The sequence below is a fragment of the Apteryx rowi genome, unplaced genomic scaffold (assembly GCF_003343035.1).
Source record: "Apteryx rowi isolate R43461 unplaced genomic scaffold, aptRow1 scaffold_19, whole genome shotgun sequence".
Taxonomy (NCBI): Eukaryota; Metazoa; Chordata; class Aves; order Apterygiformes; family Apterygidae; genus Apteryx; species Apteryx rowi.
This window is the reverse complement of record NW_020448196.1, coordinates 2,464,629-2,492,197: the sequence shown is the minus strand read 5'-3', so window position 1 is coordinate 2,492,197 and position 27,569 is coordinate 2,464,629. Positions and strand designations below refer to the sequence as shown.

The following is a 27,569-nucleotide window of genomic DNA, read 5'->3' as shown; positions in this document are numbered from 1 at the left end:
ACATTCAGGATGTTCTGCATCTAAAAATTCTTGTGGTTGTGGAGGAAGATGCTTAATGGGCGAAGACTTAACATGCCTTCTCCTGTTAATGCTGGCTGTGATGCATGAAATAACTAGGTCATTTTTAAGATTGAACAGATTCCTCACTGCACAGAGTTCCATCTCAGGCCTCAGTATACACAGATAACAAACAGTGAAAAGTAGGGACTCTGGCGGGAAAAAAAGCTGAAAGTTGATTGTGTTTAATAACCATGTATCAGTTCTTAGGATTTTTTTTTTTTATGGTTACCGAGTGATATCAATGTTATTTACAGAGCAACAGAAGAGAACAGATGTTCTTCAGAATGGCCATTCCAGCCTTACCTAATTTTTGATGTAGGAGATGGTCAAGAGGAGAGAGACAACGAGTAAGTCCTGTGTTCTGCTCTGCCAAATCTTAGACATGGTAATAATTAATTGCCTGCAGAGGAATCTTCCTTTTTCCTTTATTCTTCTCTGTATGCAGCAAATAGCCAGAACTTCATTTTTGGCTAGACTTGGTTTAATTTTCTGGAAGGCTGCTTTACTGAAACCAGGTGTTAAGTGTTTTTCTTGATATGTAACCGGTTTTAATCCTGGTTTGACTATCTGCTAGGTGCCAGTGTATGCCTTCAGTCTGTGCTAACTGTAATACAGTTTGAGTCCCCGATTTTTTTTTATTTTTATTTTTCCCCTTAGCGACTTGCTTTTCACAGCTGCATGCTGAGATGATGCCAGAAGAGGGCAGGCTCAGTCTTCCCCTTCATGTCTTCTCTAAGGGAAAGCAAAGCTGTGGAGCTCTAGGGGAACCTGTAGTGCAGGCTCTCAGTGCAAACATTTTTCATTTTTGCTAACCCCTTGTCAAGGCCTGTTTCAACGTATTTTGAGCATCTATGTGAAAGAGGCTGCAAAAGCTTAAGACATGGGCTTCAACTCACAGTCCCCCTTCAACTTGGCCTGAAGTGTTGAGTTGGAAAGAGCTATCAAACATTTCTCTTTAATGTTTTTCTTTCTTTCTCTCTTGTTCAGCTCTTTTAGTAATCCCCAGGAAGTTAAACTGGTGATGGAATTAATTAAAACAATTAAAGAAAAAAGGAAGGATCTTGGTCTTCGTCACATTGGAGTAATTACCCCTTACAGTGCACAGAAAAAGAAAATTCAGGAAGAACTAGACAGAGTGTTTAAGAACAACAGGTAAAGAAACCCCTGAGGTTTCAAATAGAACTCTTCTTCTTGCATGTTAGTCCTTTATTTATCCTCTTAAAATTGGAGCAAAATGTCTCAAACTTTTCTGTGCTGCCAAAATCTATACTTAGTTACATCTTTTAAAGGGGACATCCAAGCTTTTTCTTTTAAAACAAGCATGACCTTTTGGATCTTAGCTATTACTTGTATACAAGCTCTGATTATATTGCTGTTCTGAAAAAAGCTGATTTACAGATAAACTTAAAAGTGATTTCTAAGCTACATGGAACTGAACAGCTTTTCAACACTGATCCTGGCCTCAAAAAAGCAAATATTGCTTTAGATTCATATACTGAATCTTTCCATGTTCAGAAGCAGAAGCTTACCCTGGACTATTTTGACAGTTGATCGTTCAGCATAGTGTTTAGGCCATTTATGTCAGTGTATTGCTTAAAAGTTCAACTAATGTAGTTTAGTGGCTTGCTAATTCTTTCTTTAACAGCTCAGGGGAGGTGGACACAGTGGATGCATTCCAGGGGCGAGAGAAAGACTGCATCATAGTGACGTGCGTCCGGGCGAACAGCTCTAAAGGGTCAATTGGGTATGTTTGTCTTCAGTGACTTGCAAGTCCTTGTTACACTGACAGTCTAGATATAGTCATTATATTCTGAATATTAACAATAAAAAAGTTATTAGGGAACAAATTACTACAGCTAGCAAATTAAAAAGTGTCTTAATGCATGAGCTGATGTTACTGGTTTGAGATCTTTGATCAAAAGGTACATGGAAATGCTAAGTATTCTTCTGCAATGCGTACTGATGAATTTGCATGGTTGCCTTAGCCCGTCACTGTTTGTTTGGCAGGATTGGTCTTGGGAACTTGGCTCTTTATGTTAGTGCTGCAGCATTTATTCTCCTTATAGCTTTTTGATATATTGTAACTTTCTGAATGCTGCTCTTCTAAAACAAAATCCTTTTTTTGTGATTTATCACTATCCTATTAATACAGCATTCTCTCCATAAAAGTACTGCTAAATGGTTATATGTCGTCTTAGGAATGTGACTCAGACCAGCTGGATGGTTTGTTCTTAGATCAATGTGTATGCCTTTTGAGGGATAAGGAAGTTCACAGAAACTCTTGACTCTAGATCACAATTTTGATAATTGTATATAAGGTTTTCCCTTTTGAAACAGAAGCAACTAGATATCAGATGTGCTGTTTACTCCCAAACCACTAACAATTGGGTTGATTTGCTTTATTAATAGTCTCTGTCATAAAGGTGACTGTTTTAGTTTAAAAAATGGCATTAGAAATGAGCCTGTCTGTAGTTCATTGTCTTTTCAGCTAATCTATGAGGGGGCTGTTCACAGACAGAATTTTTTGTTTCCATCCACAAAACTTCACAACTTATGTTTCTTTGATATGATTTTCTAATTGCTAGATAAAGGGCTATTAATTGTACAGATCTGTGCTACTTTGGGAAGGGAAAGAACCATTTTTCCATTGAAGTCCTACAGTAAACACCAAGGATGCTCTGGGGAAATTTTTAATCTAGTTGATTGTGTTTGGAAACCGAAGGCAGCTATAACCTGCCTGCGCTTTTGGCTGGCGTGTGATTTAACCTCTATTTGTTCTTTTGGAAGAAAACTTTACAACTTACTGTGGTGAAGCTTATACAATAAAGCTTTGGCAGTGTGATACCTTATAGGTTGTACATACTGATGACTTGGGTGTCTGTTTCAAGGTCGGGCTTCGTTGGCAAGGTGCGATGGGAAATTCTGCATCACCACTACCTCTGATCTCGTAGCTGAGCAAAGTATTTCAGTCTCCAGGACTGCTAGTCCAGCATTAAACTTACTCCAAACGTAACTTGAAAAGGGAGGAGAAAGCTCTCCAAGAAATGATACTTAGGGATTTTTTTCTCTTTCCTGAGAAAATGCATCTTGTCTTCCTTCAGTTTTAAAAGCTATTAGGAATATTTAGTTCTCTTTCATCTTTTTTCAGTAACGACTATAACATCTGTGCTGTTGGCTCCACTCCCCTGCTCGGCTTCTTGTCTCTCCACCTTTTTTCCTGCATTGTCCAAATTGTCTGAGATAATTCTGAGGCTTTTGCAGTCTTTACTACAGGTGTGGTGAGATTGCTGAAAAGCAGGTTGCAGTACTGTGGCCGCAGCAGGAGGCATCGTTGTTGGACCTGTTCAAACTAAATTGCATGAAGATTTGACTTTTGTCTTGTGAACTTCATTAGGATAGAATAAGCACTGCTTTTTGGGAGCACTTTCATTAGAGAAGAAATGGTGGATACTAGTTTCACAGAGCTTTTTTTCTCCAAAGATTTGTTGGAAGTTTTGTTAAATAAGTATTAACACAAATCAACCTTTAAGCAGTACATTATGCATTTATTTGTTGAGGTTTTAATGCCTTGTTTTTTTGATCCCACAGAAACAGTCGAGATGTGGTCTGATATTTGTAATATGAAAACTTTCTTTTGCAAGGAATATGCTTTTCAGAACTTGAAACATGACCAAACAAAAGCAAAAATGCTGCATTCTTCTAGTGCAGGTCACCTTTAGAATAAGTAGAATATTCAAGTCCAGCATTTAGTATCTCAGTAGAAAGTTTTCCCATTAATCATACCAAATAGTTCAGTTCAAGTCAAAAAGAAGTTTAAAGTCATGATAGGTGAAGTGAGTCAAAAGGAGTAAGGCTTTGAGGAACAGTTAAGGAAGCAGTGATCAGCATTAAGAGGAGGTTTGCACTAAGAGAAGAAATATCAGTGGCGAGAGCTGGAGGGCTGGAGTTCCCTGCAAGGAATCAAAGTGCTGAAAGGAGTACACTTCACCCAGAGCCCTTCACCTAAGGCAGGGCTACTGTAGTGGGATCTGGGAATGGTTGATGAACTTCCTTCTTTTTAACTACTTGTGTTATCTTCATTTCATTGATTAAACCAACTGTTATCTCCTTATAATATTTAAGTCTCAGAAGAACTTAGTTTTGTCTTGTCACTTAGGTTTCTGGCAAGTCTTCAGCGACTGAATGTTACAATTACCCGGGCGAGATTCAGCCTCTTCATTCTTGGAAGACTAAAAACACTCATGGTAGGTGCAGTGTTACATCTAATGATCCTTTGTGTGATCCACCCTTTTAGGTCAGGTTAGGGATGAGCAAATGAAAACTACTAAAACAGACTATTCCAGTACGTGAAAAGGGAGCCTTTTTAAGTGTGTTGCTAAGTAAGAGCAATGAAAGGCTTGGCTGTGATTCTTACAGCTTAAAAAAGTCTCTATTCCTTGCTTCCAAGAAGGAGAGTTAAAAATGGCTCTCCCAATGTTTTTAGCTATTAAATTCTACCACAGTACTTTTAAATTAGAGGATGGCAAGTGCAAAAATCATGTCTACAGGTAAGATAGGATGGTGGTGAAGATGCTTTCCTGCTTGATCATTACTGTTCCTGCAGCTTCAGTTATTGTAGTTGTCAGAAGATATTTGAGCAAGTAAAATTGTTTGTTTTGGTTTTAATCAATCGAAAAAACCAAAACTCACCCTCTTCTGATTTTCAGATTGTGTTTGACACTACTCTGTGTAGTCACATGGTTTCTCAGGATAGTTGTACTCTGAGGCAGGTGTTTCTGAAACAGAACTACATATTTGGGGTACTATAAAGGCCCACCAAATGGGCAGGGAGTGCTCTAGAGTAGACTTAATGTCTGACTGTACTTCACTTATATTCATTGTCAATGGGTGGGGGTTGTTTGATGGCTACACCACTAGAGGGCATTGAAGCTGTTCCTGTTGCACTCGCATTCTGCGTATTCTATGGGCTTCTCTTCGAGCCTTCATAAATACAAGAGTTATCATTTTAAATAGTGGATCACTGATGGTTGAAAGCTCCAGCAGCCAGAGTGCCTATTGCTGTTTTGCTTTCAAGTGAAACTTAAATTCTTTCATTCAAGAAGGATCATAACGGTGATTCCCATGACAGTGGGGTCAGGTACCTTGAGTAAAAGAGGGTGCGCATCCTTCAGCACCTTTGTTTGTATGTGTCGATTTCCTTTTGCTAGCTCTTTTCTTTTGTGTGACGGGGGATGTCTTTTTTCCCCTTTTTCTTTTTTAAAGGAAAATAAAGACTGGAATGAGTTGATTCAGGATGCTCAGAGAAGAGGTGCCATTATCAAGACCTCAGACAAAAGCTACAAGAAGGATGCTGCTAAGATTCTGAAGCTCAAGACAACAGTACAGACCCCCCCCTGCCAGCCCCCCACCAAAGCAGGGACAAAGAAAGCTCCTCCGGTGCAGGCTCATTCTCCTGGTGGCAGGAGGGGCGAGCTCACAAATCCGAGGGAGGCCAGCAGTCCGCGGGAACTCTCTGCTCCTGCCGTCCCTGCAGCACCTCAAGGGAGCAGAGGGCTGCAGCAGCCACAGGGGCCTCAGGCTGTGGACTCCAGGAGAGCCCCTGTTTCCACACCAGTGGAGGCTGCAGCACAGCCTGCTGATCGAGAGAAACCACGGGACCCAAGGCTGGCTGGTAGAACAGAGACAAAAGGGAAGGACCAGGTCTCAAAAGACAGCAATCGGTCAGCTCAGGGCAATCTGGGAGCAACAGCACAGCAGGGCCCAGAAGTATCCTCAGCTGTCAGGGATCGGATTTCCAAAACAGAAACTTCTAAGAAGCCCCAACAGACAACGGGACAATCAGACGTGCCTTCCACGTCATCTTATGCAGCTCAGCGAGAGAGTGACTGGAGAGCTTCTTTATCAAAAACCGATTCAAAAACCCATAGTGGAGGAGGTCAAAGTAGTAGCAGTAAGTGGAGCAAAGACAAAGACTATCGTTTTGTAACCAGGAGAGCATCAGATGAATCACCAGAGAGCAAAGACTCAAACAGTGCCAAGCGAAGAAAGACCTTTCACTGACTGCAATATCTTTAGTATTGGCTCATTACTCAAAATCCAGCCCCAGATTTCTGTCTAGCAAGGACTTTTAAGATATTTCATACACCTGGAACTCCCTTATTTTGATACTTCTACAATGAGTAGATTGATCTTTTCCCATCCTGTCACTAATTGCAAAGAGACTTTATACCTGACGGTTGATAACTTTGAGCTTTTGAACAAAAAAGTTGGGTTAGCTGCATTGCTTGGAAGGGCAGTGAATTTTGTCATCTAGGAAGCTGAGATTGTAAATGTTTAATGATGTATATTTGTACAGTATAAAATTATTTTAAGATTTAATTTGGCAGGTATATAGCTGCTTGTTTCCTTGTGCAAATGCTAATTTCATAGTGATGCAATTTTTTTATGAAGAACCCAAGCAAAGCAAAAAAAAAAAAAAAAAATCCAGCCGGTCTTCTTTTTCCCTTTGTCCTAGTAAGTCTAATTTATTTGATAGCAAACAATGAATTTTGGAAAGACGGTAGCAGTGATTCTTCCTCATGTTCTACTGGTGCCTCAGGGAAGACTGAGGGCAGATGAACATAGGTTGAATGGAGAAAATTCTACTTATTTTGTATATTTTATTGCCTGTTTTTTATAGGAACAAAAGAGCTTATGTTTATACAAATGTGCCTTGAGTTTTGTTCTTGCTGCTGCTTCATCAGCTGGAATCTGTTGTCTTTTTGCAGTGGTGGTACAAACTGTGGATTAAAGCCTATGAGGTCTGTTTGGGCTTGATGAGTCCATGTGATGAGTGATCAGCAGGACTATGGAATCTCAGTCAAAGATCTACTTAATGATAATGATACTTGAATTTCTTTCTATAGAGCTCTTGGAGATCTACAGAGATAAAAAGGGCAAGCAGTTAGTTCTCAGTGTTATTACTGGATTCTGTTCACTGTGTTGATGTAGAATACATAACCAGTAAGGGGGCAGGGAGGGGAGCAGTTGTAACTTTTTTTAAGAAAGCCATAATACTGGCTTTAAGAAAGCCATAACATCTCACCGTAACACTTCCATAATCAGAGTGGAATTATTTCTGGTAAGAATGCCTTTGGGTCACTGTGAAACATTGTTTTTTCTTTCCGGAGTAGAGCACATCTGTCTCGAGCAAGTGACTAGCAGCATTTCCTATGCACACTATTTTGCCTGGAGACAGTCTAGCACGCTTCTGCTTGCGAGTTCAGCACCTTTCTAAATTAATGCAAGCTGGGGGTATTGTGTGCAGGCCAGACTGCTATCTCCATGCATCTGTGTTAAAATACAACCTGCTATGACCCAGGCAGTATCCTGTCGTCCCTTTCTAACTCCGACTCGAGAAGGGATGTTAGTGGTGTGCCTGACTTCTTGTGCTGTGGCCTAATGCTCTAAGGAATAGAAAGATGCCATCAATCTTTTGTGTGCGGAGTCCGGTAAGTTTTAAGTGAATTTTACACCTGAAAATCAAGACCTGTCACATAATTGGGGACAGGTTCTGGTATGCTGACCTACTGAGTAACTTGTGCTTAACCACTACATGAGGATGTCTTGGTTCCGTGACTGCAGAATGAGCTGCCAGACTTCTCTGGCCAGAATTTAACCATTATCGTTACCTGTGTTTCAGTCCTGACACATTCATTGCAAAGATTAGTGTTAACTTTGTTCTTTTAACCAACTGACAAATAGGTATGTGTGATACAGTTCACCAAAATACAGATGGCAAAAATAAGGTAGCAGTTTAAATTAACAGTAATTGCCAGTATAACTTGTTTAATGTATCCAAGCACCGAACAGATGTTTTTTACTAGCAACAACTGAGTAGTAGGTGTGTTGGAAGGCTTTTAGCCACTGTATGTGCTTGTCCTGCTCACAGTGCTATGGTATGGAGAATTTAAGATAATAAGGGAAAATTCTGACCTTCAAGATGCCCTTGAAGTGAAATCAGTACATGGTGCAGTGTTTAAGAATTACACTTTGGGCCCAACGCTGCAGTTTATTCATTATATTGCAATCTTAATTGCTTCACTGAACCCTGACCCTCTCTTGTCAGCAGGATATGCACCTCTAAAACTGTTGTGACTGTTCCTTACGGTATGTACCTTGAGTGAGAAGGAAGGTGGTTTGAATTAATCTTATTGTCATGAATTGGACATTGCTGTCGTTCCCAGATCACAGAATCCATGCCCTAAGTGTTATCTCCCTTCATGTTAATAGGAATACTTTAAAATACTGTCTTCATGTAAACCTCTTGGCTCTTCTCATCACTGCTATGTCAACTGCCTGCTGCTTCTACTTAGCACACTAAAAAGGCTGCTATTCTGCAAACTGCTGTAAGATCCTGTAGCTATGGTGGAGGCCATGTAGTCTGTATTTATATTAATAAAGTAAAGGCCGCAACAGTGTGAATGAAGAAATGTGCTTTTCTGGCCATTAAATAGAACTTTGTCAAGGAAACATATTTCAAAAACTTCCCTTCTAGTTTCTTTTCTGCTTAATTTGTGTTTCAGAATATACATTTCTCTTGAGAACTCTACTTGCCACATGCTGGAAGGAATTTTGTTTTAACATTTCATTTCTCTTGTATTAGGTGCACAAAGCATAGGTCATATAATTTTATAATTCCTGTATTTTTCCATAAAACATCATTTATAAGGAATGGTCAGGTGGCTCAAGCTTTTTTTGCTTTGCCCCCCCCCCCCTTTTTTTTTGCTTTTTTTCTTCTTCCTCCCCCCTCTGGTTTAATACTAGATTTATTTTATCAGACTTAAGTTGTCAGTCTTTCAGCAGTAGCTTATTCCTACCATATCAGTCTGTACTGTTAATGTTGTATTCTTGAATAAAACTCTTTGGGTTGTTTGCACTTGGAACACTTCTCTCTCTTCACATATAAGTCAGAGTAGGTTTGCAGTTTTAATTCACTTTTTTCCTCTCTATATTTTGGTCAAACAGGTAAAGTCAGCTCCAAAGCATATTTCTCATTGGTTCAAGTGAAATCTCCACTGGGGTACAAGCAGATACAGTACTATTTAGATAGCTTCTTCTCTGCTGTTTCCATTTTGTGTTTATATAATGCCATCCTGAGTACTGATGGACAGTCCTATTTGTAAGCTATGAGTGTAGATTTGCTTTGTTTATTCTTACGTATTCTTGTCTCCGAACCAGTGAAAGTCAGAGGTTGTTCAGTGATTCTTTTTTGCTAAATTGTGGAAGTCAGAAAAATCAGTAAAGAACACAGAACTTGATGTAAAACAGTTTAATTGGACTTTGTGCCAAAAAAGCTTTGGAATAAGAAGCATTTGGGTTTTCATACAGAGACTTCCATTCTTCCAAGCTTGGCAGCTTAATTCCCAGCGCAAAACCAGTTCCCTATGCAGTACTACTAGTCACTTGATGCCATTAAGATGGGAAAATTTCTTGTAAACGTTGGACTATATTTTGTTCAAAGTACCCCCCCCACACACACCCTTTTTAAACCCTTTGGCTGTACGCGGAATAGGTGACTTTCTAGAAAAGGTGAAGTTATCATTCTGTTCATTCATTTCTCCCTTAAGGTTTACCCTAACTGATTTCCATGTCATCACTGCAAACTATGGACATGTGAGAATAAACCAGAGCCATATGTATAATGATATCCAAATGGTTACTTGCCTAGTGAGGGTTTTTTTTTTCTTAGCTATGTGTCACTGTACCTGCACTATGGTGTAGGGTGCTGGCCGAAATACTGGGGACTTCATTGGTCTGCTGGCCAGCCGGAGGAAAACGAGCAGTTTGCAGGAGCATTAACCCAGTCTGGGAAGCATAGTGGCGGGAGGGCTTTCATGGCTTTGGGTGATGGTGGTAGCCACGAAGGTGTCTGAGTAATGCTGAGAGCTGGTGATGTCTCTGTGTTGTGAACAGCAGTCATGAGGGCAGCGAAATGCTGCTGAGAGGAGGTCTAAGCACACCTGAGAGCATCAGCATCTCCCCCCAGTCTCTTGCTACACTCCCGTTGCGGTGAGGGGATGCCCTTCTTCCCTGCTGCCTCCTAGATAAGGTGAGGGCAGTGACTAGTTAGCGGTGGATGGAAGCGCAGGGGTTGGAGACTGAGCTGGGTATGTGTGAGCTGCGTACGGATTGGCAAGGCACTTCGTCTCTTCCCCTCGCTAGTCCATAAAACAGAAATAACCCCTGCCCCTTCTATACTGACGCTACGGAAGTACTGAGGGGTCTGTGTTTCTAGAGCAAGAAAGACGTAGTGACAGAACATGTACCGATTAAGGGTGAACAACGTTCTTAGGACCAGGTGGTATCTAAAAAGTAACATGGAAAAACAGTAATTTCACGGTTGGGACTTCTTTGCAGTTACTGAAGTGTGATGAGATGCTGCAGTTACTCTTGAATGTACAAGAGGAGAGACTGAAGCGGCCAACAGCTGAAGGTGGGCTGTTCATTCACAGACTATTGACTGTAGCAATACCAAGGATAAGCAGAACCGTGGTCCTAAAAATGCAAGACGTTCTCTCTCGTCTGCATGAATAAATGATGGATGAAATGACTGCTGTATTGTAAATGGAATTTATAATGTTAACAATATAATACAATCTCTTGCCACAATGGGTCCGTTCCCAACTCATATATAAGGTCTCCTTTCTTGTCTTTTTAAAATGCTTGGAAAGGAGCCCAGTGCGTTATTCTTCACAGATAACTGTAAGCTAGCAGTCTTGTACACTGAATATTGCTGATACATGAGCCCTCCTAGCCATATGTAGCTGTCTGCGAAGGCCTTGACTAATTTTCCACTAACTCCCAGGCAAATAGTGGCGGAAATGAAAATGAAGGTAGTTTGAGTGCACATTACATTTGGCACTGTGAAAATGTAGAAAAAACTTGTTTTATAGCCTGGCAGGCTACACTGATGTGACTGTCCAATTTTTCAGATTTCACTTGTATCAAGAACGAACTCCTTTCTTTGCTGCTAAGAAATCACATCAATTTCCCTCCTTATTTTAATCCCCAAAATACTGTGGAGAGGGGTGGGATAGAGGTGGTGCAATCTAGTATTGTTGCTGCCCAGGATAGAACATAGCCAAGGGGCAAAACCAGGTGTGTTTAGGCTTGCTTCCCATGTTTCACCCTGCAGCGAAACTTCTTATGATACCTAGGCAATCCAAACGATACAGGGGCCTTTCGGACGGTCTGAAGCTCTCCTCTGCATCTCAAATTGGAGTGTGCCATTTTTGCACAGTTTGCGCAATAGTGGCCAAACGCTCCAAATCCCTGCCAGAAGGGCTCCGAGAAAATGGTGATATCAATATCTAGAATCCAGGGCCACTCTTATTTCTGGCAGGAATGCTCAGCTCCTCCTTTTTACGTTATTTTCGTTGGAGGCTTTTCATCGACATCAATTATAATACAGAATTGGTTGGCAGGACCATTTATTACAATACCAATCATGTGTTGATTCTCTTGCTGCTGCAGTCTGCACAAGGCTCTTTAAGAATTGCTCCAGCAGATGAGATGCCTGCCTTCCGAATCTTTAAAAAACAAAGAACATACCTGGTAAGTGCTGACGGACTGAGATTGTTTTTCCCCCTCCTTTTGTCTCCAGCTCAGAAGCTGCAGGCTTAACATTTCATCTGATGAGTGAGCAAATATGCATAAAGCCAGACTACTGTTGACTTCTCTGCAGCTGGGACTACAGACTCACCCTGGCCACAGCAGTCCGTCGCGTCAGGCAAGAGACTGTGGACTCTTGTTGCCTGGGGCTTCTGAGCATACAGCTCCAACAGAACTCTAAATAGTTAAAATCGGAGTAGAATTGGAAGTAAATAAGAAAAATCAAAAGTTCTGCTTGTACTGTTTGAAGAGGCTGCTGATTTTTGCAGAGAGAAGTAGAATTTAAATGCTTTTTCAAATGAGTCAAATGCTGGCTGCGTGCAGGCGGGGGGATATGCATGGAAACCTCTTGAAAGAGCACAAGTGGCTTTTCTCGGAAAGAGAAGTACCTTTTGGTTAACCTTTCCACAAGTAAAGTGTCAAGCTCATTGGACACCGCCTTCCATTTAAAAGCATTAACTGATGCACAAATGGCTTCAGCTTAAAGATGATGAACTTTTGGATCTGCAGGTACATCTGGGAAGGTTTTTTCGGTATTTCGGTAATGCTGTAGTCTCTTTATGTAGACGCCTGTGTGGTCGCAGATGTCTGCACTTAATGGGCCTTCAGCACCAAAGTTTTCAGTAGCTTTAAATTTTTTTTCTTAAACACCGCATTTAAGGTTTGTGGGGGATTTTTCTATCTTGGGATGACTTCTGTTGCTTGATCACAAGCTCCCCAGCACCACTGGACAGGTAAAGTGGTATCCTAAACCGGAACAGGCAGAGCCAGCTTTGCATCTGAGCTTGAAGGTGAGGTCTACTGCCCAGTCTGCAGCCAGAGCTAAAAAGGACTTAACTAGAGGCATCTTTAAAATTCACTCTTTTGGCTTTGCTCTTGCTCATAGTCAATAGGCCAAGTAATTTCTTCTGGGAGATGAAGCATGTTGTATTTGTCCTTTTTGACAATTACAGTTTTACAGAGGTGTTTGCTTCTGCACAGCCAGCAAGAGCCGAAGAGCGGTGTAAGCAGTATGGAGGGTGACTTGTGTTTTCCTCCCATCTCCTTCACCATTTCTCAGGTGCGGTGCCAATCCTGCTGCGGCTATGCCAAAGGCCAACTTCCTCCTCCTGGTCGCAGTCACGGAGCTTTGTTTGGGCTTCAGTTAAAGAAGGCCTAGGACTGAATCTTCCTGTGGCAATGTGTGTTCACGGGAATGTTGAAGCCAGTTATGTTTCTTTTAAAAAACAAAACAAAACACAACCAATGACAAAAAACCCCCACCCCCAAAAGGTCTAGTTTTAGTGAAATACCACCTACAGCCACCTTCGTGCTCTGGCTGTTGTGAGCTTTGTTACATTCCTCTGTGGTTATTTGCTGCGGGAACTTGGTGCTTCTCTTGCTGCTTGGAGCTGTCTCCCTTGCTTCCAATAAAAGCATGCGTTTGCAGGGAATCAGCCGGCCACGGTGTTTGTCTGGGATACAGCTTTATGAAGTAGTAAATTTTCTGTTGCTTAATCTAATTTTCTAGAGAAAAACACTAGTGCTGGGAAAGGAGAATGTGTGTTTCACCTTCCAGAAGTGCCATTAGAGATCTTGATCTTGTTACAGACTGTTCTACGCTATTACTTATAAGAATAGTAACCTATGAGGGTTTTAAATATATCTTGATAAGAAAGTACGAAGAAAGAGCAAGTGTCAATAACAACAGACAGCAATCGACTGCCTTAAAGAAAGGGAGGAAATGGTAGTGTCAACCCGCTGCCTTACTGATCAAATCTCAGCGGGGTGATTTTAACCCTCATTTCTTTTGTGATGAAGTAACCAAGTGCTGTGACCTTCCTCTGTAATGTTAAATGCAGAAGTCCTGCCTGCTCAGAGCATGCACCCAATTTATTTGTGACATTTTGACACGAGTGTCTGCCCCATGCTTTTTATTCCAATTTTCTTCTCCTTTTACAAAGTGCTAGTTCACTGCCCCCATCCCCGTAGAGGGGCTGTGATTTGGTGGCTCTGGCTACGCACACGGCTTCTGCAGTGTCAGACTGGAAGATGCTGCAGGCTCTTGGGCCTTTGAACATTTGGCTACTCCCAATGATACGAGCTGTAGGGACAGGACCATGCCTAGAGGACAGAGCATTGAAGCAGAAGGGCCACTGCTAGACAAACTATTGCAGTAGCACTCTGGGTAAAGACACCAGCCCCGGAAACGCTGGCGGAGGGCTCAAGCCTGGATTGCACAGAGCTCCTGGGCTAGCTCAGAAAAAGAGCAGGCTGGAGCCAGCGGTGGCAGGACCTGAGAGCTGCTCCCTTGTCATGAAAACTAACGCAGAACTGAAAGCACTATGGGGCGGTGGGGATGTCTCTACTCCTCTTAATCCTCCCCTCACCTCAGCTCCCGGCTGGGCAACTCTTTGGCCATGACAGACTCCAAGCTCTTGAGTGGATGGAAGATTCCAGTTGTCCCAATTTTTGAGTTATATGATTTGTCTCTGGTTTCTCCTGCCCCCTTTTCTCTGGTTGCAGCATATTTATGAGCTTTAAATAAGTTGATCTGGCCCCTGCAAGTTCTTTATTGAAGTCCCAGGCTGTGGCTGCCTAAAGATATTCAAAATAGACAACTTCTGCAAAGGTTCGGCATGACACCAGCTCTGTGGGGTGCAATGGGTTTGGACAGCTGAGGTCCCCCTGGAGAAGCATCCCTGGACTATCCAGCCTTCTCCTACTGCAGCCTCCTTTGGAAATGGCACTTCAGGACGAGATCAATGCTTAATATATAATCCAGGCTTTGTTAATTGTCTACAGTTAGCAGTCTAATCTAGGTTCAGCAAAGTAATTAGGAGAAATAATTAACACTTCTCAGTGATGAAACAACCTCTCTCCCCCCCTCCCCTCTCCCTCACCAGGTAGTGCACCTTGGTAGTGACTCAGAAAACACAAGAGGACATTATGAATCAAAAAATAAGTCTTTACCTGTAATTAACTGTGCACACAAAAAGGAAAACGTGGTGATCAAGCAGCAATTAATAGTTGCTTTACTGTAGGAGGATACACCATAATCAAATGCTCATGGCAAAATGTCCCTTTAAGGGGTGGTTCTTTTATAACATTTAGTCCAAATAAAAATAAGTCTCTACCAAAAGAAGTAACTGAACCGTACACTATACGGAAATGTGTGGATAAGACACTGCGCTCCTCACATACCATGCGCCTAATGGCCCGTGCTCTCCGTAAGTGCAAGAAAGGAAAACCCAGCCATGAAAACACAAAATCAATGCAGCCACTAGAGCTGTAGGCAACAGTGGGTGTAGGGCTGGGCCGGGCCACGCCAGCGGTGGGACGTGGGGCGACGCAGCAAGGATGGACCAGAGAGTCCCTCTTCCCTCCCTCCCCTTCCCCTACCTGCTACGGGGCTCTGGAGTTTTGACGGGCTCTTACAAAACGGGACACTAGGAAGGGAGGGAAAAAAGAAAAAAAAACCAAAAACCAGCCTATACCAAAATAAATAATAATAAAAAATAATATCCCTTGGATTGCGGCACTGTGTTGCCAGGGTCCCTGTGGCCCGGGTCGCCCCGTGCAGAGGAGGGGAGGAGAGCGTCCCCGCGGCGCGGTCCCCTCTGCCGCTCGGCGGCCGGCTCCGCGCTGCAGCCCGCTCCGCCCGGGGCCGGGGCGGTTTGGTGGCTGGCGGTCAGCGCCCGATTTTCTGCGTACCTCTCTGCTTGGCAAGCGGACTGAAAGACATTGCGCAAGTCCTAGCGGGAAGGAAGGCCGCCGGTTTCCTTAGTCCCCCCGGGTCCTCCGGTGGCGTGCCTGGACCGGGCTGCCTCCGGCGCAGGCTTCAGAGGTCCGCCCAGCCCCGCAGCTGGAGGGCCAGCGCGCCGAGGAGGAGGGTGCCGAGGCCGGCGCGGGCGCCGGGGGCGGCGTCGCAGTCCTTCCTGTCGGCGTCGCACCGGGGCTGCTGGCACAGGACCCCCTTGAAGCCCGCCGGGCAGAGGCACCGCTGGTTCTGGTAGCAGGTGCCGCCGTTCTGGCAGAGCAGGAGCTCGTCGTCGCAGACGTTGGCTGCGAGGCGGGATGGAAGGACGCGGGCGTTAGTCTGCGGCGCGATAAACCCCCCAGCCGCCCCTCGGGGTTAAATTATCCGACCTGCCGGCACTGGGTAATTTAACCTCCAAGGCCAAAGGAGCAGATGGGATCTGCAAGCTTCAGGGGCAAAACTAGCAAGTGATAGAGGATTTGCAAGGAAGGGCTGGAGACTTAGGGCTGTTCTCATGCCGGACCCTGAAGGACATGGGGCAGCTGAGCAGGAGGTGCTGAAGATCCCCCTTGGGTCCAGACCCATCTCGCCTCTTGCTTTCTGTCCCCAAGGTAGGTCCATCCCTGAGGCAGGTCTGTCCCCAACCCTTCTGGCGTCCCTCTGGCCCGCTGTGCGCTGTGTGCCGGGGTACTCACGGAAACAGCCCTGTCTCCAGTAGTAGTTGGGCAGGCAGTCATCGCACTTGGGTCCCGTGGCGCCTTCCTTGCATTCACAGTAGCCGGTCTCGTTGCAGCGGTCGTGCACGGAGCCGATCTGGTTGCAGTTACACTCTGCCCGGAGACAGGGCTGTTAGTCCCCCCGTCAGGTCCTGCCCGTGGGACCTGCTGCTGCCTCGACGTGGGCACCGGGGGACATCAGAAACACCCGGCCAAGGGCCAAGCCGTTGCCAGAGCTGCGAGCGAGCGAGCCCCAGGAGGGCTCAGAGCTGCTGCTAGTGGAACAGTATTTTTGACCCACGTTGGCGAGGGGGTATCTGGGCTTTCAGGGCGGAGATGCCTCGGAGGGCTGCAGCAGCCCTGCATGGATGCATGTCCCTCAAGGGAGGACCTGAGCGGAAGCCCACCATGCAGAGCAAGGCCCTGCGAGCTCGTGGCCTGGCTAAGTCCACCCGCGCCGCCACGGTGCGCTCACCTATGCAGACGTTCTCGTCGTCCAGCTCGGCCGAGCTGTTGCGGTAGAAGCCCAGGCGGCAGTGCTGGCAGTGCTGGCCCCGCGTGTTGTGCTTGCAGCTCACGCAGGTCACCACGTTCAGGAAGTCGATGTAGCTGCAGCGGTTGGAGTGGCCGTAGCACTCGCAGTCTGTGGGGAGGAGGAGGAAGAGGGAGCTGGGGAGGCCGCGCCGGGGCAGCCCGCGCGAGGGGGCTGTGAGCGGGCTGGGGCAGTAGGTCCCTTGCATGGTGAGGGAGGCAGCTCTTGTCTGTCCCAGGACACAGTTGCTTTAAGGAAAGCCCTACTTAGGGGAGCAACCAGCAGAGTGGAGTTAGGTGCTAATTAGAGAGCTGTCTGGTTGAGGAGGAGAGCCCAGCTCGGTGCCTGGAGGTGGAGGTGTAGGGGTCTTGCTGGGCTGGGCTGGACATGGTGTCCCCAGCTGGTGCAGGGCTTGGACCCCCTCATGGGGCTCGGCTATCGGGCTGAGGCCGGTGGAGGATGTGACAGCACTTGCTGGTAACAGGAAGGTCCTGAGCAAGGCTGAGATGGAGCTGAAGCTGCCGTGTGCCCAGGTAAATCCCTGCTGGCCTGTCCCACCCATGTCCCTTCTCAGCATGGCCGGGGCTGCTGCCTTCCCCCGCTCCCTTGGCCAGGCCATGCTCCCTGAGATCTCCCGAGCTGGACGTGTGTGCTGTGGCTCTTGGGTTAAATGCTTTGGTTGAGCTTAGTAAGGCTTAAAACAAGTGTATGCAAGGAGTGGCTTGTGTGGGGTCCTTGGAGAGAGGGCAGGGAAGCGGAGCAGCCTGGTGCAACGTGGGGGAGCCCCGCAGCGGCTGCCGGGGCAGGGAGATCGCCCCCACCACCACCAAGGGCTGCCCCAGCGTATGAGGCCGTTTTGGACCACCGTATCGCTCAGCTGTGGCTGCAGGTGGGAAGACGGCCACCCAGGTTTAATTTCCAGCCAGAGGCATCTTGATTAGTTGCTTCTTGTGCCTGCTTTTTGTTAGACACCATGACTCAGGGTGGCGAAGGTCTCGCCATGCTGGCAGTGTTACGGCTCTGGGTGATGGCTTGCCTGGGAGTTTGCAAGGACAACGCAGGAGGCGAGGAGGTACCCCCAGGTGTGCCACGGTACTGCCGTCCTGGCCAGGATGCATCCCAGCATGGAGGATGGCGGGGGCAGAGAGCACCCTAGCCAGCTCTGAGCTTCCTCGCGTTTGAGGAGGAGGAGGGAGGCTCAGAGCTGGGGTTGTGGTCCAAGCGTTAAACATGCAAGGATGGCAGGGAGATGGGAGGCGGGAGGCAAGGATGTGGGCTGACATGCACGTAGGTTTGGAGATTTGTGTCAATGAGATGAAGACCAGGGAAGGTGGAGCAGGGCAGAGGTTTCCCCTCGGTTCGTGGCTGCCTGAGGAGGAACTGAGAGTCGGTTGTAGTCCTGACCCTCCACGAAATATCTTCTGCCTGTTTGACCAACAGCCTAAGGATTTCAGCTCAAATGCTTCTGGCTGCTGCAGTCCACGAGCATCAATTCACCCGAGGCACTCGCTCTCGCCTGCGGCTCATCCGAGCCTTGTACGGACAAACCCTCCCCACCTTTTCCACGTCTGAAACTGCTGAATCACATCGCGCCGGTGAGGGCGAGGAGCCCCGGAGCCGTCAGCGCTGAGCTCCCTCCTCTTACCTTCGTACGTCTCTATAGGAGCCACGGGGCCAGAGTCTGGTTTGAGCCGGATGAGTTTTGAGGTCTTTGAGGACGCTTAAGAAAAACCAGAGACATGCTTTTTCTCAGCGCTTTAGCCCCGCTCTGCGCGCTGCACACCAGCCAGCGGCTCTGCGGCTGCAGCGGCGCTGAGCCGAGCTGAGGGCAGCGCTCCGGCCCGGCCGAAAGCCGCTTCCGCCCCAGGCAGCTGGCAGCGCCTGAATCGCCTCTACATCTCCCCTCCTCGATGCTTGACGCGTGCGAAGCTCCACCTGGAGCCGCGTTGCGAGGCCCAGAGCCCCGCGCCACGGCGGAGGAGCTATTCGCACCCCCTGCCTCTACGCGTGGTCGGTGCGACGAATTGCGTTGGTCAAGCTGAGCATCTACAAGTCTAAAGAGCTTAAAAAAAAAAATAGAAAACTATTGGCCGTGGCCTCTATTCGATGCAGGTCACACGAGCTCGCATCTAAAAAGCTGCTAGGAGCACAGCTAAGAGCACGGGAACTGCGGCGCCAGTACGAGCGCGGCTTTCGGGGGGCTCCGGCGCGCCGGGGGCACCTACCTGCCTCCTCGCCGTGCCTCTTGCCTGCAGAGTGTGCTGTCCACCCGGCTTTGCTCCTCGGCGCCGCTGTGCGAGACAGCAAAACCCGGCTGAGTGCCGCGGCGCGGAGCGAGCCGCCGGCTGCCGGGCTGGTCCACGGGGGCAAGCGGCTGCCCCCGAGCGAGCAGGGCCTTCCCGGGGGCTCGCCGGCCGCTGAGCGCCCTCGGCCGCAGCGCGCGCACCGGGAAACGACCGTGCTGGTTACGCTACGGGCCCCGGCTTCAAGTTAGCGCTGACGGCTTTCAGCGCTGGGAAGGTTTTGCATGTCTGTAACCCTGGTAAGGGGAGAGGTTGCGCAGGGGGGTGCTGCCGAAGTCTCGCTGTTGCAGCGATGAAGGACAGCAGCCTAAAACGTGGTGCTGCTGCGTGCGTCCAGCGCTCGGTGCAGCCCTGGCCGGGGCAGGCGCTTCCTGAGCCGCAGCGAACGGCAGCCCCCTCCCTCGCGCGGGTGCGGTGGGCGCTCGGAGCGGGGTCCGAGGCCAGGACTGCTGCTGCCGCCTCGTCCTCGGCTCGTGCAAGAGGCGCCTGAGCCTGCGGCAGGGTACGGGGCGGGCAGCCGCTGTCCTGGGCCATGCTCTCTCAGTCCTGCCACGTCCGTGGCATCAGGGTGGGGATGCCCAACACCGCGGAAGCACTCAGACCCCGTCCCACAGCTTATTTAAAAACGGGGCCCCACCAGTGTTCGTGTCGCTTCTGGCCTTGGCTACAGCCAGCAACTGCTGCCTTCGCCAGCCGAAGAGCAGAGCCTGTCCTCCAAACCTCGCCGGTCCGAAGAGCTACTGCTTTTGCATAAAGCCACCTCGGAGCCTCCTCTCACCTGCTGCCACGTGGGACATCCCACGGCCACACGAAATACTGCGCCGTGCAAGGACGAGCAGGGAGGCGCAGCTTGCCGGGGCTCCTGACCGACGCCGGCTTCTCTTTCGCCTGCCGTGTCCCCGGGGCGCCCCGATCCCTGGTGCCCTGCTGGGTCTCGGCGCTGGGTGCTGCAGCCGTGTCGGGGGGCGATTCCCCCGCGGAGAATTGCCCGTGGCTGCGAGCAGCCCTGCGGGGATGGCAGGCGTCCGGGGCGGTCGCCTTCCCGTCCTGCCGGCGCCGCACAAACGTGGGGGCCGAGCGTGGCAGGGTGTGGGGGTGCAGCAAGGACGCTCCGGGCAGTGTTAGGTGTTGGGGATCGGCTAGCGAGGCTTAGCCAAGTCGAGCCCGCGTGGCCGACTAGTCCCGTTAATCCTGCCCTTCGGCCGGACAAGGTGCGGTGCTCCTCGCTCTTCCAAACGCAGCAGACGTGGCTACGGGCTTTCCTGGGGTCCGGCATCGCTTTTTAGCTTTCCTCTTGGAAGGCAAACGGTGCAATCGGCAGGACGAGGTGACAGGTTTTCTGTGTGTTGTTGGGACAGCTGAAAGGATCTGGGGTAGGTCGTCCCCTTAAATCAGCGTAATTCAGGAAGAACGAAGCTTGTTTAAAGGTCGGCAACTTTACTATGGTTGGGAAAAAAAACAAGGCTCGGAAGCTGAAATCCGCTTCAGAAGCGGGTTTGAGCTGGATCCTCTGGTGAAGCAAGATGCGTCCTCCCCATTGGGTGGGGAAGAGGGAGACGTCCCGGTGGTCAGTGGCAGAGGGGGAGACTCAGTCTCCCGCTTCCTCGGCACAGTCCTACCTGCCCACGTCTGTCACCCTGAAAGCTCGCTCCGAAAGAGCGCCGCAGTGTGGGGTGACCTGAGATGGACCCTCGGAGCAGGACAGCAGCTTGTACGGTGCTGGGTTGCCCCAAGGAGGGCTGTTATCCCCCTGCTGTCACGGGGAGAGAAACCCATCCTGCTCCGTCTTCGCTTCCTTGCTACGGGCTCCAAGCCCGGGGCACATCCTTACCTCGGATGCTCTCCGGAGGCTCCGGCGGCTTCAGCCTGGGTCCGAGCGCTGCGGTGCTTGGTGGGCGCTCAACAGCTTGAAGTGGCGTCAGTCAAAGAGAACATCAGCTTTAATACAGATCCGCTGCTTGCTTGTTTAAAAAGGTGGCAAAGGGGCGTGGGAAGCTCTAGGCAGGTGTCTAGGGTGGGTCGGGGGAGCCGGATCTAACCTGATCGATGACACATGGAAGCAGGAATGAGAGACAAAGTCTCCCGGGAACGGGAGTCTTCAAGTAGGAGGAGAGGCAGAATTATTCACAAGGGACCAGGGAGCAGCTGCCGGCCAGCAGCGCGTGGGCACGTGGCCGTCGCTCTGCCCGGGGGCGGAGGGGGGCTAAATCTGCAGCCCGCTGTCGGGACCCAAAGGCCCCCCTGGCTGGGCACAGCCGGCGAGGTTCGCCCGGCGTCCACACGGGTGGTGGAGGCCCGTCTGCCGTTACCGTATCAAATGCAATTTCGCCTCGCTCCGAGGCTAGAGACAACCACAACGGCTGCAAACAGCACGTTCTACATCGCGGCACGCTCTGCGCCAAGTCAAAGATTTCCAAGCGCCGGCTTGCGCCCTGGGCCCAGCTTTAGCGATCGTTAGGGGTTGTACGGAAGGGGATGCTAATGTCTACGGCTGGAGGCGTCTCGGCTGGGAGACGGGCGCTGAGTACCGGCAGGCAACCGCCGGCGGGAGCCCCGAGGAGCGGAAAGCTTTGCCCCTGGTAGCCAGCGCGGCCCCTCTCGAGGTTCCCCCCGGCGGTTTGTAGCCCACCGTAGGCAGACACGTGGAAGCCTCAAAGCTGGGAAATATCTAAGCAGGCGTCTACGCTATCGGCGACACGGCTCTATCTAGTTACAAAGTCGCTCCGCTCTACAAACAGCGGAGGCGCGGGAGCGGTCGCGGAGGCGCTTGCCGCCCGCCCGGGGGGGACCCCGCGCCGCCGAGCACCTCCTGCCTCCTGCCCCCGCGCCAGCCCCGGCCGGGAGGGAGCCGCCGGCAGCGGGGCAGCGGCTGACACGCCGCTGGCGTCTTGCAGCCGTCGGAGAGGAAAGCCACGTCGCGGGGCGGCCGGGCGCTTCGCCGGGCTCGGGCCGCCAACAGCCCCGGCCTCGCGGCGGGAGGCGCGAGAGCAGCGCTGCGCTGAGCTGCCCGTTCTCAGCAAGGCGTTCTCCCTGCGCCCCCCTCTGCTTTGGGGGTTCTGCTTTGGAACAACGGAACCGAGAACCCCCAACCCCCCCCCCCCCCGCCGGGTATTTCACGACGGAGGCAGGGAGTCCTGCTATCTCGTGCAAAGCTCTAGGCCCTCCTTCAGGCCCTGCTGTTCCCTCAGAAACACCAGCTAAAGAATTCGCAAGCTGCTGCGGAGAAACTAAAGCAGCAAGAGATTTGTAGATCGCCTGTTGGATTTCTTTTTTTTTTTCCCCCCCCTGCAAAGCCTCACCCCTTGCTGGCTCCAGGCCCCTTCCTGGCTCCTCAGTATTGGTAACAATCTTCAGGTTTGCTAGAAAACAAATCAAGGGATAAAATTTTAAAAGCCATATTATTAATTTCAAGCTCCAGTTGGGTAACATAAGGAGGAGGAGGAAAAAAAAAAAAATCCCTCGATCCTTGCCAAGTTTCAAAGGACAAACCCGAGAAGGAGAGAAATGTGATTTCCCAGCCTCAGCAAGGGGATAATAAACAATGCAGAATAAAAAAGAAAAAAAAAGATTTTTTTTTTTAATGACAAGCTCTAAGAGAAGGTGATAGACATTGTCCTTTTCAGCTGGAAAGTGGAAGCCAATTGATATTAATACGGTGTTAAAGAGAATATGTAAAAAGCCCTGTGCAAATTGGCAAGGGTTTAATTAGAGTCACAATAAAAAACAGCCCTGGAGGCATTTTGCTTTTTAGTCATTCACATACACCTCCACTCAATCGCATTTACAGAGCCAGGGAAATTATTAATGCTCATTATCCCGAGAACCTTTCCCTTGTATCTCTGTGACATTAATGGACAGTTTTACATTTCAGGAATGGGAGAGACACGTCTCACCCCCAGACCTACTTAATATATATAGCAAACGCTGGGCAGCTCTTATCTGTGGGGCTTTTATCAACACCGATGAAAATCCTCAGTCTTGGTGGGTTTCTGGGGAAGTAGAATAAAGTGCACCGAGAAGTCACGCTTTACAGCAAAAAACACCGGGGCAAACGATGTTTTGAAGCGGCACTGGAGTAGGGGGAAGGACCTTGAGAAAGTCCTTTTGTTTACGCAAGTGCTATAGCCCTTCTGGGAGAGAAAAGCTGTGGGCTGCAGCGCCGGTGAGCCAGCAGAGCACGAACACGGCTCCCAGCACGAACACGGGACCGGCGCACAGCCAGGCTGCTGGTGCGCTCTCCCTGCTGGAGCTCTTCGCCGTCGAGCAGGGCGTAGTCTGCTTTGGTTTTTCCCCAGAGCTGGACTGAAACTGCTGGGTTACAAACCGGGGGGGGGGGGGAAGTGGAAGGAGAAAAAAAGCTGCTTTTGCTTATTTTAGGCGTGGGAAAAATGTCACAAATGGTAAGAAAGAATTTGACAAGCTTCAGGGAAGGCTTAGAAATAACAGAAGTGCAGAAGGCAAGTGAAAGTAGCGCTTAATTCTGCCTCCTTTGGGTAACTCTGCGATTTCCCTCCGTTCTGCCCCTTTTGGCACCCTCGGTGAAGTTCAGACCATAGACCGTGCCCATAAATTCCTGCGTTTTGCCCTCTCATCGCATGACGGCTGAAAGGGCACAAGAGCGTCCTACAAGCAGGACCACGGCTCCACCTTGGCCGCAAAGGTGGCCGCTGGCAGCCAACGGCGGCAGATGTCTAGCAGATCCGCGCAACCCAGAGACACAACCCAAATCTAATCTACTCCTCTAGTCTACGTGCTAGGCTGGTTTCTGCCTTGCTGCCGCCTACTAGCGTGCGGAGGCACGAAGGAGAAGGGAAAAGCACATCAATCCGGCCTTAAATACCTGTTTCTTCCTGTGTCTCCTGCATGGGCACAGCGGCAGCGAGCTCAGAGGCTGGTTTGATGGTGGTTGCTTAAGGCGGGAAGCAGAAATTCAGAAGGTAAAAGACAGCGCACAGGTTAGAGGGTGAAACAGTGATGGGGCAGGGCCCTAACAGGGTGTTTTTAAATGTCTGAATGTCTGAGCTGGCTTTAAAGAAAGGAGGGATTTTTTAGTGCTTAAATTGAGGAGGGAAGCGATGACTGAATGTCTTTCTTTGGGATTCTGACCCAGCACTGGGTTATTGCATCTCTCCTGCGAACGGGCATCTTGCCAGAAGCTAGGAGGGTCATCTTTTTAACAAGGGGTTTTCCCTGAGGTCCAAACGAGTTAGATTCAGAGCACCTTTGGGATTTCACGGTATTTAAAGAAGCACTTTGCATTCTGCAGGGCTGGAGGGGGAGGAACTGCCCTGTGCCAAAATGCTGGGCCAGCCCTTTCCCATGGACTAGGTGGCCTCTCTGAAGAGGTGGTGGCAGCTGCAAAATCCAGACCTGTACTTCCTTCCTCGCATGAAGGTAGGAGTTGGGGGCCAGCTCCACTCAGCTCCCTTAAACTCCAGGCAGATCAGAATCGGGCTATAGCTTGATTCCCTGTCCCTGGTCAAGGGTGTAAAATGGCCTCTGGCTATTGCTGCTAGAGGCCAGGATCTTCAGCACCAACCTCTCGGTATGTTGGTGATTTAAGTGGCTGGGGGACAGCAAACTATCTTCTTTGGACCAACCGCTCCAGGGGCTGTATCCATCCCCAGGCACATCGTTTTGGGGTGAGCAGAGCCTTGCGGGTGGGCAGGCTCCTCAGCCAGCACCAACGGGGACAGAGGGCTGCATGGAGATGAGCGGCTCAGTGCTCAGCCTGGCCCGTGTGTGGCCAGAGGTGTGACAGCTGGACTGTGATTTTTTTTTTTTCTTTTGTCCCTTGCCACCAGTTAATGAACATATTACGAAAGCACCAGTTCTGCCTAGGAAGCAGGTCCTGGAGGTGTAATGAACCCTGAGGTGAGTGACGTTTCCCAGGTGCCTCGCAGCAGTTCGGTGGGAGAGACAGACCCACCAGCCAGCATCATGCGGACACCTTCCTGCCACCCCCTCCGGTGCACTACAGAAGCAGGACAGAGCGCTGCAAGTCATACACGAGACAGACACTAAGCACATAGACACCGGGCGCTTGCGAAATATAGACCAGAAATGCTGCTACGGGCGAGCACGGATAAAAATCAAACGACCCCAAGTGCATTGCACAGACGTGATCCACCGTCACTGGTGGATATATGGAGATGCTGTGATCTCCGGGCGAGGGTGGCAAAAAACCCTCCTCCCGCACGTGTACAACGTGCATCCGGATAAGGAGCACTTTTTAACAGGGAAGGGCATCGCAAGTCTTTTGCCCAGGGTCATTCCAACTCCTTGGAAGTTGGAGATAAACCCCCGGCTTCCTGATTAACTACTCAACCAGGGTACTTCCATGAATATAGCTATATTTGCATAAACATGCAATCAAGTTTCCTCATCCCTTTGACTGGCTTCTGGCAGCTCCCCCAGACAGGCTGTTACTAACACACTGTGGGTGTAAAACGTCCCCCTGGGAAATATCAGGCCCAGAAAGCACGGCAGCGCAAGGAATGCGTGTCTAATTCCCCCGTGAGAGGCTTGAAGAAACGTCCTGCTGTTAAGTTTTATCTGCGCATTTCCAAAAGAAAAGTGAGAACGATGTCTCCTTGCTCGCAGGGGGAGGAAGGAGGAACCCCAGGAAAAATGACAGACGTTTTCCTCTGCAGGGTGATTTTAGGAATTAGGGAAGGGTGTTTCAGGCTCCCTCCCCGGTTGTACAAGATGCCGCTTGGGGAATGTTAATGTGCGACTCTTCCCAATGAAAACCGCCCTTCAAACGCAAGGCAGCCGGGGTTGGCGCCGTGGGACTCGCCCCAGGGACGTGGTGCAGGACTCGGAGAACCGGGGAGCAAAGCCAAGACGAAAGCAAAACCAAAGAACAGCCAGCCGGGCCCCGGACCCAGCGGCCGGTCCCTGCCAGAGCTCAGCAAAACCTCCGGGCTGCTCCGGAGCCGCCGGCGCCAGGTGGGAGGCTGCCGCGGTGGCCCGGGGCGCGCGGAGCCAGAGCGGTCCTGCTTCCCGGCTCCCCATCGCGGGGGGCTTCCTGCGGGCACCAGCGGGGCAGAGCAGGGACCAGCGTTGGCCGTCCTGCTGGGTGAGCAGCAGGCAGCAAATGCAACGGCTGCCTGCTGTGAGGCCCCACGAGAACGTCGGGGGCTTCTCCTCGCCTCTCCTTGCAGCCCGGCAAGGTTGGGTGTGCGGCTTAACTGCACCGGTGGGACAGCAAAGCCCTCCTTGCTTTCCCTCCTTGTCCCTGCCTTGCGGTGGGAGCTGTAAGAGAGCACCTCTCGCAGCCGTGCCAGCCCTGTGCAGGACAACGTGGTCCTGGAAGGGAGATTTGGAAACCTCCTCTTTTTTTTTTTTTCTTTTAATAAAAGGCCATGGCTTTGCTGGCCTTGAGGTGGACCCATCACAGCTATCTTTATGGTTACAGGAGCCAACTCCGGGGCTGGCACACTTGCTCCAAGCTCACGTTACCAACACCAAAATGCTCTTGGACCGAACTGGCTCAGAACAAACTAGGACCTCCCCGACGCTGGGGGATGTGACCACGTTCGGGGGATTTTTATCCGTGTCTCTACATCAGCCTACAGCGCAGGTGATCAGGGCCACGACACGGGAGTCGCACGCCGCCGTGGGAGCCGGGCCAGGAAGCACCCAGCTGGCCGGGTGGTGGTGGAGGTGGTGGGTGATGTAGGGGTGGTCGGTTTGGTGGTGGCACCGCGCTGCGGCCGCTCGTACACTAACAGGCAAAGAGCAGAGGGGTGAGGAACCTACTGGAGGGCACCGGAGGGCTTCGTCGCCAGTCCAGCGCGCCCGGCATCGCCCCGGCTCCGGGAAGTGGTGCCGGGAGAGAGCCCTGGGCCCGGGATTTGGGCAGCTCCAGCTGATGCAGCTGGATGCTGCAGGGGCTGCACCAGCCTCCTCGGCTGGGGCAGATATTAGCTTAAATGCTTAACAGCTCTGCCGTAACCTGATCGCCAATTAAGCGGAAAAGAGGCAAAGAAAGCCCGCCTGCGCGGAGGGGGCGAGGGGACCCGCACCGTCTCCACTTCTCCATTTCCACCCTGGCATCCTTCGGGCAACGGGGCACATTAGTTGCCGGCTTCGCTTCAAAAAAAAGAAAATCCCTGCCGCTCTCGCCACCACGGCCGCAGCTAAAATAACGCGCGGGACCCAAATTCCTGCTTAACGCACACCTGCTGCCCCCGTGTCCTCGTCTGTCCCGCTGCTTCGTGCCGATTATCACGCTTAATTTCATAATAGCCCTTAGCTAGGTTAAATACTTAATTTAGGTCACTTCTTGTCTCCTGTGCAGGCTACATAATCTCTCCTTAACTGTCCTCGGATACAAATCCCTCCTGTCCACTTCCAGCACTTCTCGCCTGCTTTCCCGCTGCCCTCCCAGCTTCCCCCTAGCGGGAAATTTTGGTGGGAAACGGTTTTCCAGTGAAACAGATGTAGAACTGAGAATGTCCAGCTGTGTAAAGGGGAAACAAAAGAGTTAATTTATCAGTGAGTCCTCAATTGAAAAAGTAAAGAGGATTTTGGGCTGCTAAAACACTTAATTTTTTAAATCC

At 49.7% G+C, this 27,569-nt stretch overlaps 2 protein-coding genes across 6 annotated transcripts in view; one reads left to right on the top strand and one right to left on the bottom strand.

Moving 5' to 3' along the window:
- The window catches only part of SETX (senataxin), a 34,967-nt gene extending 26,448 nt beyond the window's left edge, over nucleotides 1–8,519 (top strand). For 2 of the 3 annotated variants that reach the window (XM_026062024.1, XM_026062025.1), the window contains 5 exons: nucleotides 315–407; nucleotides 1,048–1,212; nucleotides 1,706–1,804; nucleotides 4,217–4,304; nucleotides 5,323–8,519. In XM_026062024.1, the coding sequence (XP_025917809.1) occupies nucleotides 315–407; nucleotides 1,048–1,212; nucleotides 1,706–1,804; nucleotides 4,217–4,304; nucleotides 5,323–6,120 (1,243 nt within the window). In that variant the 3' untranslated portion in view covers nucleotides 6,121–8,519. Of the gene's footprint in view, nucleotides 1–314; nucleotides 446–1,047; nucleotides 1,213–1,705; nucleotides 1,805–4,216; nucleotides 4,305–5,322 lie in introns of those variants that run through there. The other variant, XM_026062027.1, reaches the window with a different exon arrangement.
- A 6,119-nt stretch (nucleotides 8,520–14,638) lies between these two features.
- The window catches only part of NTNG2 (netrin G2), a 45,491-nt gene continuing 32,560 nt past the window's right edge, over nucleotides 14,639–27,569 (bottom strand). Inside the window, exons 5-11 of one of the 3 annotated variants that reach the window (XM_026062418.1) lie at nucleotides 22,302–22,361; nucleotides 20,834–20,908; nucleotides 18,925–18,990; nucleotides 18,345–18,419; nucleotides 16,643–16,810; nucleotides 16,147–16,281; nucleotides 14,639–15,756 (exon numbers count right to left, since the gene is read on the bottom strand). In XM_026062418.1, coding sequence (XP_025918203.1) covers nucleotides 15,533–15,756; nucleotides 16,147–16,281; nucleotides 16,643–16,810; nucleotides 18,345–18,419; nucleotides 18,925–18,990; nucleotides 20,834–20,908; nucleotides 22,302–22,361 — 803 coding nt within the window. In that variant the 3' untranslated portion in view covers nucleotides 14,639–15,532. The remainder of the gene's footprint in view (nucleotides 15,757–16,146; nucleotides 16,282–16,642; nucleotides 16,811–18,344; nucleotides 18,420–18,924; nucleotides 18,991–20,833; nucleotides 20,909–22,301; nucleotides 22,362–27,569) is intronic. The other 2 variants (XM_026062419.1, XM_026062420.1) reach the window with 2 other exon arrangements.